This window comes from Balaenoptera borealis, assembly GCF_965194805.1.
Source record: "Balaenoptera borealis genome assembly, chromosome: 8".
Lineage (NCBI taxonomy): Eukaryota > Metazoa > Chordata > Mammalia > Artiodactyla > Balaenopteridae > Balaenoptera > Balaenoptera borealis.
In genome coordinates this window covers 72,772,130-72,785,419 of record NC_138865.1, presented here as the reverse complement: position 1 = coordinate 72,785,419, position 13,290 = coordinate 72,772,130, and the positions used below count along the sequence as shown (strand labels likewise).

The following is a 13,290-nucleotide window of genomic DNA, read 5'->3' as shown; positions in this document are numbered from 1 at the left end:
AAGAGGGCAAGGAAGTTCAATCTACCATGTGCCTGGAAGAAGCACAAGGTCTATTTGGTGAACAGTAGCCCTAAACCATGTAGGCTTAAACAGATCTCTTAGTTCACATCTTCAGTGTGTTCATAGATTCTAGTAGAAGTTTTCTTTTCTCTATTTGAAGTGATACCATTACTGATGAGTAATCTCATATATTTTTAGTGAGATGCTTTGCAAACTTTGGGTCACTTTTCCAAGTTTCCGTTGAGTCAGGTTGGGAACATATGTACTAGCTGATTTGGGCTAATAAGACCCATAATTTGGGAGCAGAGGTTCATTCTGACTTGCTCTGCAGCTTGAGCTGTTAAAGTTGGCTATTCTATTTTGGCTAAAAAGAAAGGCCACACCTCTTTCATACTTGTTAAATTAAATAGGCAGCTTTGACTTCACTAGCTGCAAAATTCTTCAGGAATCTTTAAGAATGACTGAACATTTACAATGCTTTTGTTGCTTAACAGAAAAAAAAAAGCCTTTTTTCTCATTGAATTAAGATTCTTACCCTCTAGTCAGATGGAAAATTTCATGGTATTTTCCATATTAGGAGGAAACTTAGTTCCTTCTAATATAAGTTGACTAGGAAGCCAAAGGGAAAAATTTGTACCACTGGATTACACAATTTTTGGTTTGGTTTTCTTTTTCTTTCTTTTTTTTTTTTTTAAACATCTTTATTGGAGTATAATTGCTTTACAATGGTGTGTTAGCTTCTGCTTTATAACAAAGTTAATCAGTTATACATATACAATATGTTCCCATATCTCTTCCCTCTTGCATCTCCCTCCTTCCCACCCTCCCCATCCCACCCCTCTAGGTGGTCACAAAGCACCAAGCTGATCTCCCTGTGTTATGTGGCTGCTTCCCACTAGCTATCTATTTTACATTTGGTAGTGTATATATGTCCATGCCACTCTCTCACCCTGTCACATCTTACCCCTCCCCCTCCCCATATCCTCAATTCCATTCTCTAGTAGGTCTGTGTCTTTATTCCCGTCCTGCCACTAGGTTCTTCATGACCTTTTTTTTTTTTTCCCTTAGATTCCATATATATGTGTTAGCATACTGTATTTGTTTTTCTCTTTCTGACTTACTTCACTCTGTATGACAGACTCTAACTCCATCCACCTCACTACAAATACCTCCATTTCATTTCTTTTTATGGCTGAGTAATATTCCATTGTATATATGTGCCACATCTTCTTTATCCATTCATCCGATGATGGACACTTAGGTTGCTTCCATGTTCTTTTTCTTTTGAACTGCAATTTACATACACAAATCATAAGCATACCACTCAAGGAATTTACAGCCATGCATACATCTCTGTAACCCAAACCCTTAACAACATACAGAACATACCATCACCAGAGAAAATTCCTTCATGTCCCTTCCTATTGATCCCTGCCCATACCCTCCAAAGAGACAACCACTGTTTGGATATTTTTTCCATATAGATTAGTTTTGCCTCTTCCAGAATTCCATGAATCCTAGAACATTTTTTATTCCTTGTCCTTAAATCATGTTGAAAGGGATGCATTACTAAAATAAACACTGATGCCCAGATTTTATATAAATTTTGCCTCTGATACAAAGAATTACAACTAGAGTTACCTCGATGGCCTCCATAATCTATCAATTCACAACCACTTTGGTTTCTGTCTTTTCCTGGTTTGTCCACAGAGATTGTTATCTCAGCAACGGCCCCACACCTAGATCCACGACTCCACACACAAAGGCACAAGGCTGTTTCTATCTGAATTTTTCTTTCATTGTCTCACATTTTTGAAGGTACATCCTGCTGCTAATATCTAGATTCTTGGCTTCTAAAGGAAAACTACTGTGGCCATTCAGATAGGACTTCCCTAGGCAGGTGGGAACTATTCTTTCCCCTCAGGGATCGCTGACTTTCTCTTGGCTGCTCTTCCATAGTTAATAATATCCTTACACCAGGCTAAATTCAGAAGGTAAATATTACTCCCAATGGGCTTCCTCCTTGAAAGTCTCCTGCTGAGAACTTCCTGTTTTAATACTAACAGCATTATTTAGTATAACAAAGAAGCAGCTAATAGAGATGATTCATTCTTCTCATGTCTCCATTCTGTTCATGTACACAAGGCCCTCTCTCACCAAGCAGGAACCAAGCTTAAGGTTTTCAACGCGACACGGGGCAATTTCCATTTCTTATATTGTATAAGCCTCAAGATCTTACCTGAGGACTTCACCTCCCTTAAGTAAGACTAGGTGTCATCTTACAAAGTACTCCCTTCCCACATGAGTCCATTCTTAATCCAAGGCATTATTTTAAGACAGAAACCAATCCTGTGTGGGCTGCACATACACGGCTGCATTAGTCACACAACACCGGACATCCAAATACACAGAAACCTCAGCTCTCTCTCTGGAAACTTTGGATGGCAAAATTTTCCAGGTAAGTGATAATTAATCCCTTTAAACAAAGGATCTTGTCTGAAAGTTAATCATTATGCAAACAATAATGAATATCTATCACTGTGCCCAGCTGATATAGGAAAGCCCTGAGGCTTCGTACAAGATGATTCTAGGCAACCGTGCCTTTTGTGTTCCTGATCCTTCACCTGCCTTCTTAATCCCATCTCTGCCCAATATTTCTGAAAACTTATTCTAACTTCTCTTCAATGTCTTTAATCATCTGCAAACAACCCTGTTCGAATCTCCCCATTCTTAAACGAAAAACATCCCTCTTTCATACTTGATACTATTACCTGAAGCTGTCAGATCCTCTCTCCTTCCTCCCGTCATCAATCACTATTACGGCTCTCTATCTTAGCTGCACACTAGAATCTTCTGGGAAGTTTTCCCAAAATTGACGATGCCATCTTTAGCAACTAGGGAACTGCAAATTAAAGTAACGATGAGATCTCGACTTAGCCCCATCAGACTGGCAAAAAATTAGAGAGTAACACTTGCTGTAGGTAGAGGGTTACTGGTAGAAATGGAAGTTAAAGCTCTTTAATAAAGGAACTGTCCATACATTTTAAATTAAATATACTTATTCCCAACCACTTCAGAAAACTGTTGAGCAGTTTCTTTTAAAGTTAGACATACATTTACCACATGACCCAGCAATTCCATACTTATGTATTTACTCAAGAGAAATGAAAACAGGCCCCCCAAAAAACATTATACAAAAATGTTCACAACAGCTTTGTTCATAACACCCCCAAACTGGAAACAACCCAAACGTCCATCAACAGGAGAACTGATAAAACAAATTGTGCTATTTTTATACAATGAAATATTGCCCTGATTTAAAAAAAAGAGAGAGAGAAGAAGAGCAGACAACTGATATGACCCAAAAACATGGATGAATCGCAAAGACATCATGCTGAGCTAAATCAGTCAGACACAAAAAGGTACCACATGACTCCACCTGCATGAAGTTCAAGAACAGGCAAAACTCATCTATGGTGAAAGAAACTGGAACAGTGGTTGCCTATGAGAGAGTTGAGACTGCCTGAAAGAAGACAGCAAATAACTTTCTAAAGTGATAAAAATGCTCTAGATTTTGTCTGGGGTGTACACATGAGTGTATTTGTCATGATGAATGTATACTTTGGTCAAAACTTAATGAACTGCACACTTGAGATCTGGTCATTTAGCTATAGATTTTATCTGTTTTTTAAAAAATGGATAGAATCATCAAATGGTTGAATGTGCTCTAAAAAAAAAATGAGACAAACAGAAGAACAATCCTTGTCCTGGGAGCCTACTCCGCTTAGGTCACAGCCCCGATGGAGATCTGCAGAATAGTATTCATAGCAGCACCGCTTCTGTCTGTCAAAACCCAAACCACAACGGACAACAAGAAAATAGAGAACTGACTTGTTCAAAGGAAAAAAGGGTGTTAGAGCTGTACCTAATACATCTTTAAGTGAGAAAAACAATATGCAGGGAAGTGGATACAAAAGATCCCATTTCTGAAGAATAAGTCGTGAATAACCCCACCCCATACACATCTACGTAAGGTTACATGAGCATGAAACATGAAAGGAAATCCCCCAGCTTGTTACTGTGGATTCAGGGTGACTGGTGTGGATGGCGAGGCAAAGAGGGAAGGAGAGCATCCCTTCCTCAGAAAGACTCCACTTGCCAAATACGTTCCCTAATGAAAAACAATTACAATATGGTCCTGTTGATGAAAAATTAGGTGTGTTTTTATCCATAAAGACATGCAAAAAACCTGTCAAATGGTTAACTATGATGTCCCCAAATAGTGAGATTTTTAAGTTCCATCCTACACTTTTATGGCTTGTCCAATTATATAATCAGAAACAATCCCAGAGTTGGTTTTGTGGTGGGAAAACTTTTTAATTAAAAATACACTTTAAAACTTAAAAAAATACTGATGCCGAGACCCCCACTCCAGGGCAGTTGAGAATCTCTGAGTATGGGGCCCAAGTTTGGGTATTCTTTAAAAAGTTCCCCCAGGTGATTCTAACAGGGAGTCAGGGTAGAGAAGCACAGAATTTCTCAGAAAAGTCAACCGTATAGACCCTTATGCCTTGTAATCTGGCTTCTGTTTGTTCCAGAGCCAATAGTGATCTAACCACTCAGGCTAACTAACTACTAACTAACCACTGCCCTTGGAATCCTCTCCTCTCCTGGCTTCGACCCACTCCCTTTATTTATTTATTGTTCAAGGCCCATCTCAAATACCTACGTTCCAGGTATCCTTTTCCCGTCTTCCCAAGAGTAGAAGTCCTTCTCCTTTTGCACCCCCAGAGCGCTGTGTCTCACTCCGAGGGCTGATCACAGCCTCCCTTGCTTTGCAGTTGGGCATTTATTCTTTCCCTCCACAAACACTGATCAAGCACCTGCCGTGGTTATCCCACTCATCTTGCTACGTGATAAACGTCTAGGTCAGAAACGATGTCTGACTTTTCTTTCTACTATCTGCAGTTTCTAGCATGGGGTCTTGCATATAATAGATGCTACTCTTTTATCGAACTGTCTTTTTAAATATTATGACTTTTCACTTCTAGCCTGTGTCTGTTCTCTTTGCCCCTTCCAATTTTCTGTGTGATTAGGAACAGGAAGAACAAGTCTTGTTTAAAATTTATTTTCTGGGAACTCTATGTATGTAAAGAAGTCTGTGGGAGGTGCTGTTGAAAACTCCCAAGAAAATACAGAGCCAGACACTGTCCTCAGGAAGATTCCAGACCAGTAGGAGAGAGAAGACAGGTATATGAATACCTTTAGCCCAAAAAAGGAAAGAGAAATGCTTCAGAGATGTACAGAGAGGAATTCTGGAAGATTACCTTCCCTGGGGATCAGGGACTATTTCCTTAAGAAGATCATCGTTGAATGAGGCTTTAAAAGGCTGACACCATTTGGATGAACAGGGAAGTAAGGGACAGGGAATGGTTGGGGGAGAGACAGCATTGTCAGAAACAGGAAAGTAGGGCAGGAGCCTGGGTAATGGCATGCGGGCTTGGGCTCCATTACAGAGAGTGTGAGCTGCTTCAGCAGGAGAGCAGGATGAGGGCAAATGATACGGGGCCTTAAAAACCTGAAAACATTGTGAGCCTGTGCTTCCAAAACTTACGCTTAGTAAGCGAGGGAATGACAAAAATCAAAGAAACTGTGAAGGGTTGTTCAGGAAGAGCAATAGGTTTTTAGTGAGTCCAGGAGGAGCCTTCCTATCTGGGAAGGCCGTGAGTTTCACTGCAAGGACCTGGTCACAGTGTTTTGAGAAACGTGGCAGCCTTCTTCACTTGCATCCTGCTGGTTTTGAAAGGGCGAGATTGCCATGGAACCAAGTTCCAAACAGATGAGGTTTACTACGACCTGTAAAGAGTCCACTTCTTTTGCTTTGTGCCACAGGGAGATATTTGCTACAGAAAAGTCCTCTTAAAAAGTTCAGAGATGGCCAACAATTCCACCTTCCAGGCATATATTCCAGAGAACTGACCCATTGGCATGGCAGCATTGTTCACAATAGCCAAAAGGTAGAAAGAACCCAAGTGTCCTCCGATGGATGAAGGGTAAACAAAATGTGTCCTCTATATACAGTGGAATATTATCCAGCTTTAAAAAGGAAGGAAATTCTGACACCTATTACAACATGCATACGTATTAAGCATGTTATGCTAAGTGAAATAAGCAATTACTAAAAGACAAATACTGTATGATTCCACTTATATCTGGTAACAAGAGCAGTCAAATCCACAGCGTCAGAAAGAGTGGTTGCCAGAGGCCAGGGGGAGGAGGGGATGGGAAGAGTTCTAGAGATCGGTTGCATAACAATGTTAATGTACTTAACACTACTGAATGGTTAAGATGGTAAATTTTTTGCTACGGGTATTTTACTACAACAATTAAAAATCAGGAAAATAGAAATTGACATAGTACAGGTCCATAACCTCTTATCCACAATTCTGAAATCCAAAAAGCTCTGGAAACCAAAAATTCTGATTACATTCTGTTGTCCAGACTCCACTGGGATGCTACAGAATAAACAGTATATGCGTCACATTTATCTTCTAAAAATTGGAAAAACTCTGAATGCTGAAACACACCTGGCCTCCAAAGGTTTCAGATAAAGGACTGTTGACCTAAATTCTGATAATATCCATTTTTCCTCTTTAGATGAGAGCAGATAGATATTGACTGTGGACAACTGATCCATCTATTCACTAACTAATGATGCATTTTATTACTGTGGTCCTGGGGTTCTTCTGGCTGGTCCCTGCTTTGGAAAAAAAAAAAATTGACAACCTGAGTAAAATACTTAGCAGGAAGTTCTTTGTTTTGTTTTCCTGCTTCCTTTTACCGACTTCAGGTTTCATTTTAAGATGCTGCCTGGCCCTGGGTGTTGCCAGCCACACGCTGGCACCCGGGAAAGCAGGGCAGGCCAGGGTCGGCCCAGGTGCACAGTGATGATTCAGAACCGCTTACCAGATCACACCTGGGCACACTGGACACGAACTGGGCCCCTTGGCAGCCTAGGATAAATCCGGCTAAATTCAGGAGGACACACACCACAGACAGCAGCACAAAGAGGTTCACCTGAAACAGCAAGAAAAGAGGCAGTTAGAAAAAAGACCGTGGCTAAATTCAGAGATAGTTTTGTCTGAGTAAAAAAACTCATATTCTTTCCCTAGAGGAAACATTAAAAAAAGTCAGAACAATGTTTTTAATGTACAAACTTTTTTTTTCATTTTTTAGAATGTTTTAAATTGTGCTGAGGAATGCCCCTGACCCTCAAGTCTTCTCAATTTCAAGTGCCTATTTTTCTTGCTCTTTGCAAATGAGGGAGTTCTGTTAGCTGTACACTACCTTAAGCCATGGCTATTTCCTCCTTGAGCCACTGTTATTTTTTTCCGACTTTTACAGGATCATGGTAACTAGACAAATGGAGAATTCTAGAATATAAGTGGAACCCAGGAGAATCAAGGAGCCCAGAGCCATTACCAGCCAGAAATCACAGTACGTGTGAAAATAAAGATGAGTCTTTTTTCAGTTCCAAACAGTGTTGGTACTAAAGAAACGGTGTGCAGTGATCTTCCATGTACTTGTATCCAAAGTTAAATATTACAAATATTACCCTAAATGATTAAGAATTGACAGAAATCAACCAAGAAGCTAGTATTTACTTAGTGCAAATTAGACACTACAAAGGCTTTTCAACCTGAGAACTCTGATTATTGTCAAAATCAAACCTTAATGTAAATATAAAAGATTGGAGCTAATGATTATCAGTGTTAGAACCAAGCATCATTTCAGGTAGCTGATATGTCAGAATTGGCTGGCAAATGAGTTCACACGTGAACTCTACTACAGAAAGCTCATCCTTTATTGCTGGTATTCCAAGAAGCGTGAAAGTATCTCCCCAGACCCAGGTTATGAGTCAATATTTAGTATCACATGATGCCACTTTTCTTAAGAGGAATTCCTCCTTCCTCTCCATGAGGAGCTTATGAATTATAAACACCAAGTGACTCCAGGAATCCAGACCCTTGCTGGACTTGACTGAAGACTCTTTCCTGACCAATGAACAAGGCGACTCGTTTTTCACTGAGGAATCTGGCTTCTGCTTCTCTCCTTTTTTGTTAATTGGTAAAAGGACTATGTGCCCTGTCATCAAATCTTGAGGAAAAAGCTGGAAGCGGCTACTGTGTTACTGTTTCCCAGGCTAGATATTTCCATGTCTGTAGTACTTGACTTGCACTGTGCCCCCTTACAAGAGCCCCCTCTTGCACTGCCAAAGCTTTTGGGAAAATGAGAATGCATAATTGGCAAAAGACAGGACATGGTCTTCTAACATGGGCTTCTTTTATGCCCTGGCAGTTGCTACTCAAAGAGACCTAATACATCTGGAATATTCACACCCAGCAACACAATTATTGTTACTATCGGGAAGTCTTGAACTTGCCTTTAGAAATTTTTTTTAATGCAATATCAGATACCTTAAAATGAAAACATGGTTATAATCCTTATGCCTACCGGCCCACCACTAATCTTCATAACTGAAAATTAGCAGCATCAGACATAGAATGGGTGAGAGTCCATTACCCAACACTGGACCCCAAATCTCTCCATTAAAATCTTAAATCCAGCTCATCAAAGGACACCATTAAGAAATCAATACAGGATTTCCCTGGTGGTGCAGTGGTTAAGAATCTGCCTGCCAATGCAGGGGACACAAGTTCGAGCCCTGGTCCGGGAAGATCCCACATGCCGCAGAGCAACTAAGCCCGTGCGCCACAGCTACTGAGCCTGTGCTCTAGAGCCCACGTGCCACAACTACTGAAGCCCACGCGCTTAGAGCCTGTGCTCCGCAACAAGAGAAGCCACCGTAATGAGAAGCCCGTGCACCGCAACCAAGAGCAGCCCCCGCTCATGGCAACTAGAGAAAGCCTGCGCGCAGCAGCGAAGACCCAACGCAGCCAAAAATAAATAAATAAATAAATATAAAAGCTTTTTTTTTTTTTAAAAAAAAGGGTAGTTGCCTGTTTTGGGGAGGAGGCGTGGAGTGAGGGGATTGACTGGGAAGAGATAAGGGAATTTTCTTGAGTGATAAAAAAGTTCTATATCTTGTTTTGGATATTGGCTACATGGGTGTATCCAACTGTTAAAACTTAGCTAACTGAACACTTATGATCTGGGATTTATATAAATTATATTTAATATATATTTTTTAAATAAGGAAGAAAATCCTGAGTCCAGCTGCCAAGACAGGAGTGTGAGATCATATAGTGAATATGATCTACTTCTCAAATGTCAGAACAACAAAAACAAGATGAGAGAAGGCCCCAGGGATTCACTGTCTGGTGGGCTTGGCTTCTCTCCTACACTGGAGGGGCCGCTAATGAGAAGTTAAAGCCACATCACCAGAATGCCACCCTGCAAACCCCAGAATGAGGACCTGGGCTAAGGCACAGAGGCTGTGTTCAAAATAGCCATGCACTGTTCCCCAAATTTATCCCTAAATTTGGCTTTTTTATTACTATTATTAAAACTCTGGCCAAACATTGGCCAAATGGTCATCTAATTACAGTAAGTCCCCTACATACAAATGAGTTCCGTTCGGAGAGTGTGTTGTTAAGTCCAATTTGTTCATAAGTCCAACAGAGTTAGCCTAGGTACCCAACTAACACAATCAGCTGTATGGTACTGTACTGTAATAGGTTTATAATACTTTTCACACAAATAATACATAAAAAACCAACCAACACAAAAAATAAAGAAAACATTTTTAATCTTACAGTACAGTACCTTGAAAAGTACAGTATAACAGCTGGCATACAGGGGCTGGCATCAAGTGAACAGGCAAGAAGAGTTACTGACTGGAGGAGGGAGAGGAGGTGGGAGATGGTAGAGCTGAAGGATCGTCAGCAATAGGAGATGGAGGGCAAGCTACAATTTCACTCATGCCTGAACGCATGTTCGCATCTTTGAAAGTTCTCAACTTGAAGGTTCGTATGTAGGGGACTTACCGTACTCTAGGGGACTTACCGTACTCTAGCGTAGACCACTGCGGTATATAGCAGACATGGCAGCTATTAGGATACCAAGCATATCTCTTTCAGAGGTTGGATCAGGCTCAACCATACAAAATATTGGAGTTATAAGGGATTCAGGATATACAGGGACCTTCAGAATGGACCCCTCTGGCTTTCACCTAGTTATAATGGTATAACATCCAGGACTCAAATATCCATCCGAATCATCACCAGATGGCATCCCCTTAAACAGAAGACAGTGAAAAATCAGCTACTAGTGAAGAACATCATAGTCACAAAGCCCACACAGCTATACCTGGAAAAGGGAAGAATTTCTTATATTTTCTTCTATTGTCATCATTCTTGCCTTTAAAAAAATCATTGCAGGTGATTTGAGTTTCTCTTTGTGGAAGACACCTGAATTTGGGATCAGGCTTTCCCCTTGCTTGCTGTGATATCTTAGACAACCTCTATGAGACTCACTTTTCTCATCTGATAAAAAGGTCTATTGTCCTACTGGGAGAAAATATTTGCAAATGATGCAACTGACAAGGGCTTAATATCCAAAATAAACAAATAGCTTATACAACTTAACAACAACAGCAAAACAACCCAGTTGAAAAATGGGCAGAAGACCTAAATTGACATTTCTCCAAAGAAGACATACAGATGGCCAACATATGCATGAAAAGATGCTCAACATTGCTAATTATTAGAGAAATGCAAATCAAAACTACAATGAGGTACCACCTCACACCGGTCAGAATGGCCATCATCAAAAAGTCTACAAACAATAAATGCTAGAGAGGGTGTGGAGAAAAGGGAATCCTCCTACATTGTCAGTGGGAATGTAAATTAGTGCAGCCACTATGGAAAACAGTATGGAGGTTCTTTAAAAAACTAAAAACAGAGCTGCCATATGATCCAGCAATGCCACTCCTGGGCATATTCTGGACAAAACTATAAATCGAAGAGATACACGCATCCCTATGTTCATAGCATCACTATTTACAATAGCCAAGACGTGGAAGCAATCTAAATGTCCATGGACAGATGAGTGGATAAAGAAGATGTGGTACATATATACAATGGAATATTACTCAGCCATAAAGAAGAATGATATAGAGCCATTTGCAGCAACATGGATAACCTAGAGATTACCATAAGTCAGAAGGAGAAAGACAAATACCATATGATATCCCTTATCTGTAGAATCTAAAATATGACACAGGGCTTCCCTGGTGGCTCAGTGGTTAAGAATCCGCCTGCCAATGCAGGGGACACAGGTTTGAGCCCTGGTCCAGGAAGATCCCACATGCTGCGGAGCAACTAAGCCCATGCACCACAACTACTGAGCCTGCGCTCTAGAGCCCATGAGCCACAACTACTGAGCCCACGTGCCACAATTACTGCAGCCTGCATGCCTAGAGCATGTGCTCCGCAACAAGAGAAGCCACCGCAATGAGAAGCCCGCGCACCGCAATGAAGAGTAGACCCCACTCCCCGCAACTAGAGAAAGCCTGCAGCAGCAACGAAGATCCAACGCAGTCAAAGACAAATAAATAAATTTATAAAATAAAATAAAATAAAGTGAAATAAAATATGACACAAATGAACTTACCTACGAAAGAGAAACAGACTCACAGACATAGAGAACAGAACTGTGCTTGCCAAGGGGGAGCGAGGGGGAGGGAGAGATGGATTGGGAATTTGGGATTAGCAGATGTAAACTCAATATTATACATAGAATGGATAAACAACAAGGCCCTACTGTATAGCACAGGGAACTATATTCAATATCCTATGATAAACCATAATGGAAAAGAATATGAAAAAGAATGTATATATATATATGTATAACTGAATCATTTTGCTGTACAGCAGAAATTAACACAACATTGTAAATCAACTATACTTCAACAAAATAGGTTAAAAAAAAAAAAAGGTCTATCATCCTAGGTACCTCCCAAGATTAATGAGAGACTCACACAAAATGATGTATATGAAAATCTTCTGTATCCTGCAAAATGCTAGGCAACCAGTTTTACTATTACTAATAATAGGCATTTCCTCTTTAGGGGAGCAGCTTTTTATTATAAAATGAATTTCACTCGGTCTGATACCAGCACCTTGTATCTTACACTTGTGATGCACCTGAACTTGTGGCAGCTGGAAAGGATATATACAAACTGTAAGAATGATCTGTAGGTATATTGTTTCCAAAACTTTTCCATAATTCTTTCTGCGACCTGCTTTAGGAACTCACTCCACCACGCTGACCATTGTCACGTGTGCGGGGTGTCTCCTGTTGGTCCCGCCAGATCCTCTCTCTACTCTTCACTCCATCCCCTCCTCCCAGGGAGACTGACCCGCAGACCGTATCATTGGGGCTCCTTTGCCCTCTGGTGTCTGGTTTGGTTCAGGCAATGGGGAGGTCTGGCAGAAGATCCAAGGGAGGGAGGAGAGTGAGGCTGGGGTGTTATTCTCCTGGTTCCTTCTCTGCAGCCTCAGGATGGCTGTGTCCCTCATGAAAAGCCACAGGTCCTCTCAAGGTCTCAAGGGGTCCTCTGTACATGATCCCGACTTCCGGATTCTGACCACCGTTCTCCCGTCAGGACTAGGGATGGTAACAGCTTCACTGTCCCCTATACCCTGCACAGACCTTTGTAAACAGGCCCTTAATTAACTGCTTGTCAAGTTATAGTTTTTTTTTTTAATTAATTAATTAATTTATTTATTTATTTTTGGTTGCATTGGGTCTTTGTTCCTGTGCACGGGCTTTCTCTAGTTGCAGTGAGCGGGGGCTACTCTTCATTGCGGTGCGCGGGCTTCTCATTGTGGTGGCTTCTCTTGCTGCGGAGCACGGGCTCTAGGTGCGTGGGCTTCAGTAGTTGTGGCTCGTGGGCTCTAGAGCGCAGGCTCAGTAGTTGTGGCTCGTGGGCTCTAGAGCGCAGGCTCAGTAGTTGTGGCTCACGGGCTTAATTGCTCCGCGGCATGTGGGATCTTCCCGGGCCAGGGCTCGAACCTGTGTCCCATGCATTGGCAGGCGGGTTCTTAACCACTGCGCCACCAGGGAAGCCCAAGTTATAATTTTTTTGTCATCTGTGTTTTACCAAGACCTTGACTACTAACAACTTCTCTCTAAAATTTTTCCTTACATTTAACCTAATTTTTTTCTGCTCTTTAAGCCTAGCTCCTATTGTTCTCACTTCAAATTCAACATTACTTGTTCAATGAAGTGAACCCCATGGGTTACAGTACCTGAATTCTACTGAAG

The 13,290-nt window shown here is 41.1% G+C and overlaps 1 protein-coding gene across 7 annotated transcripts in view; it reads right to left on the bottom strand.

The window, feature by feature from the left end:
* ENTREP1 (endosomal transmembrane epsin interactor 1) overlaps positions 1–13,290 on the bottom strand; it is a 61,566-nt gene that overhangs the window by 17,353 nt on the left and 30,923 nt on the right. For 3 of the 7 annotated variants that reach the window (XM_082403669.1, XM_082403671.1, XM_082403672.1), the window contains one exon: positions 6,967–7,077. In XM_082403669.1, the coding sequence (XP_082259795.1) occupies positions 6,967–7,077 (111 nt within the window). Of the gene's footprint in view, positions 1–1,169; positions 1,290–4,079; positions 4,199–4,725; positions 6,667–6,966; positions 7,078–13,290 lie in introns of those variants that run through there. The other 4 variants (XM_082403668.1, XM_082403670.1, XM_082403673.1 and 1 more) reach the window with 3 other exon arrangements.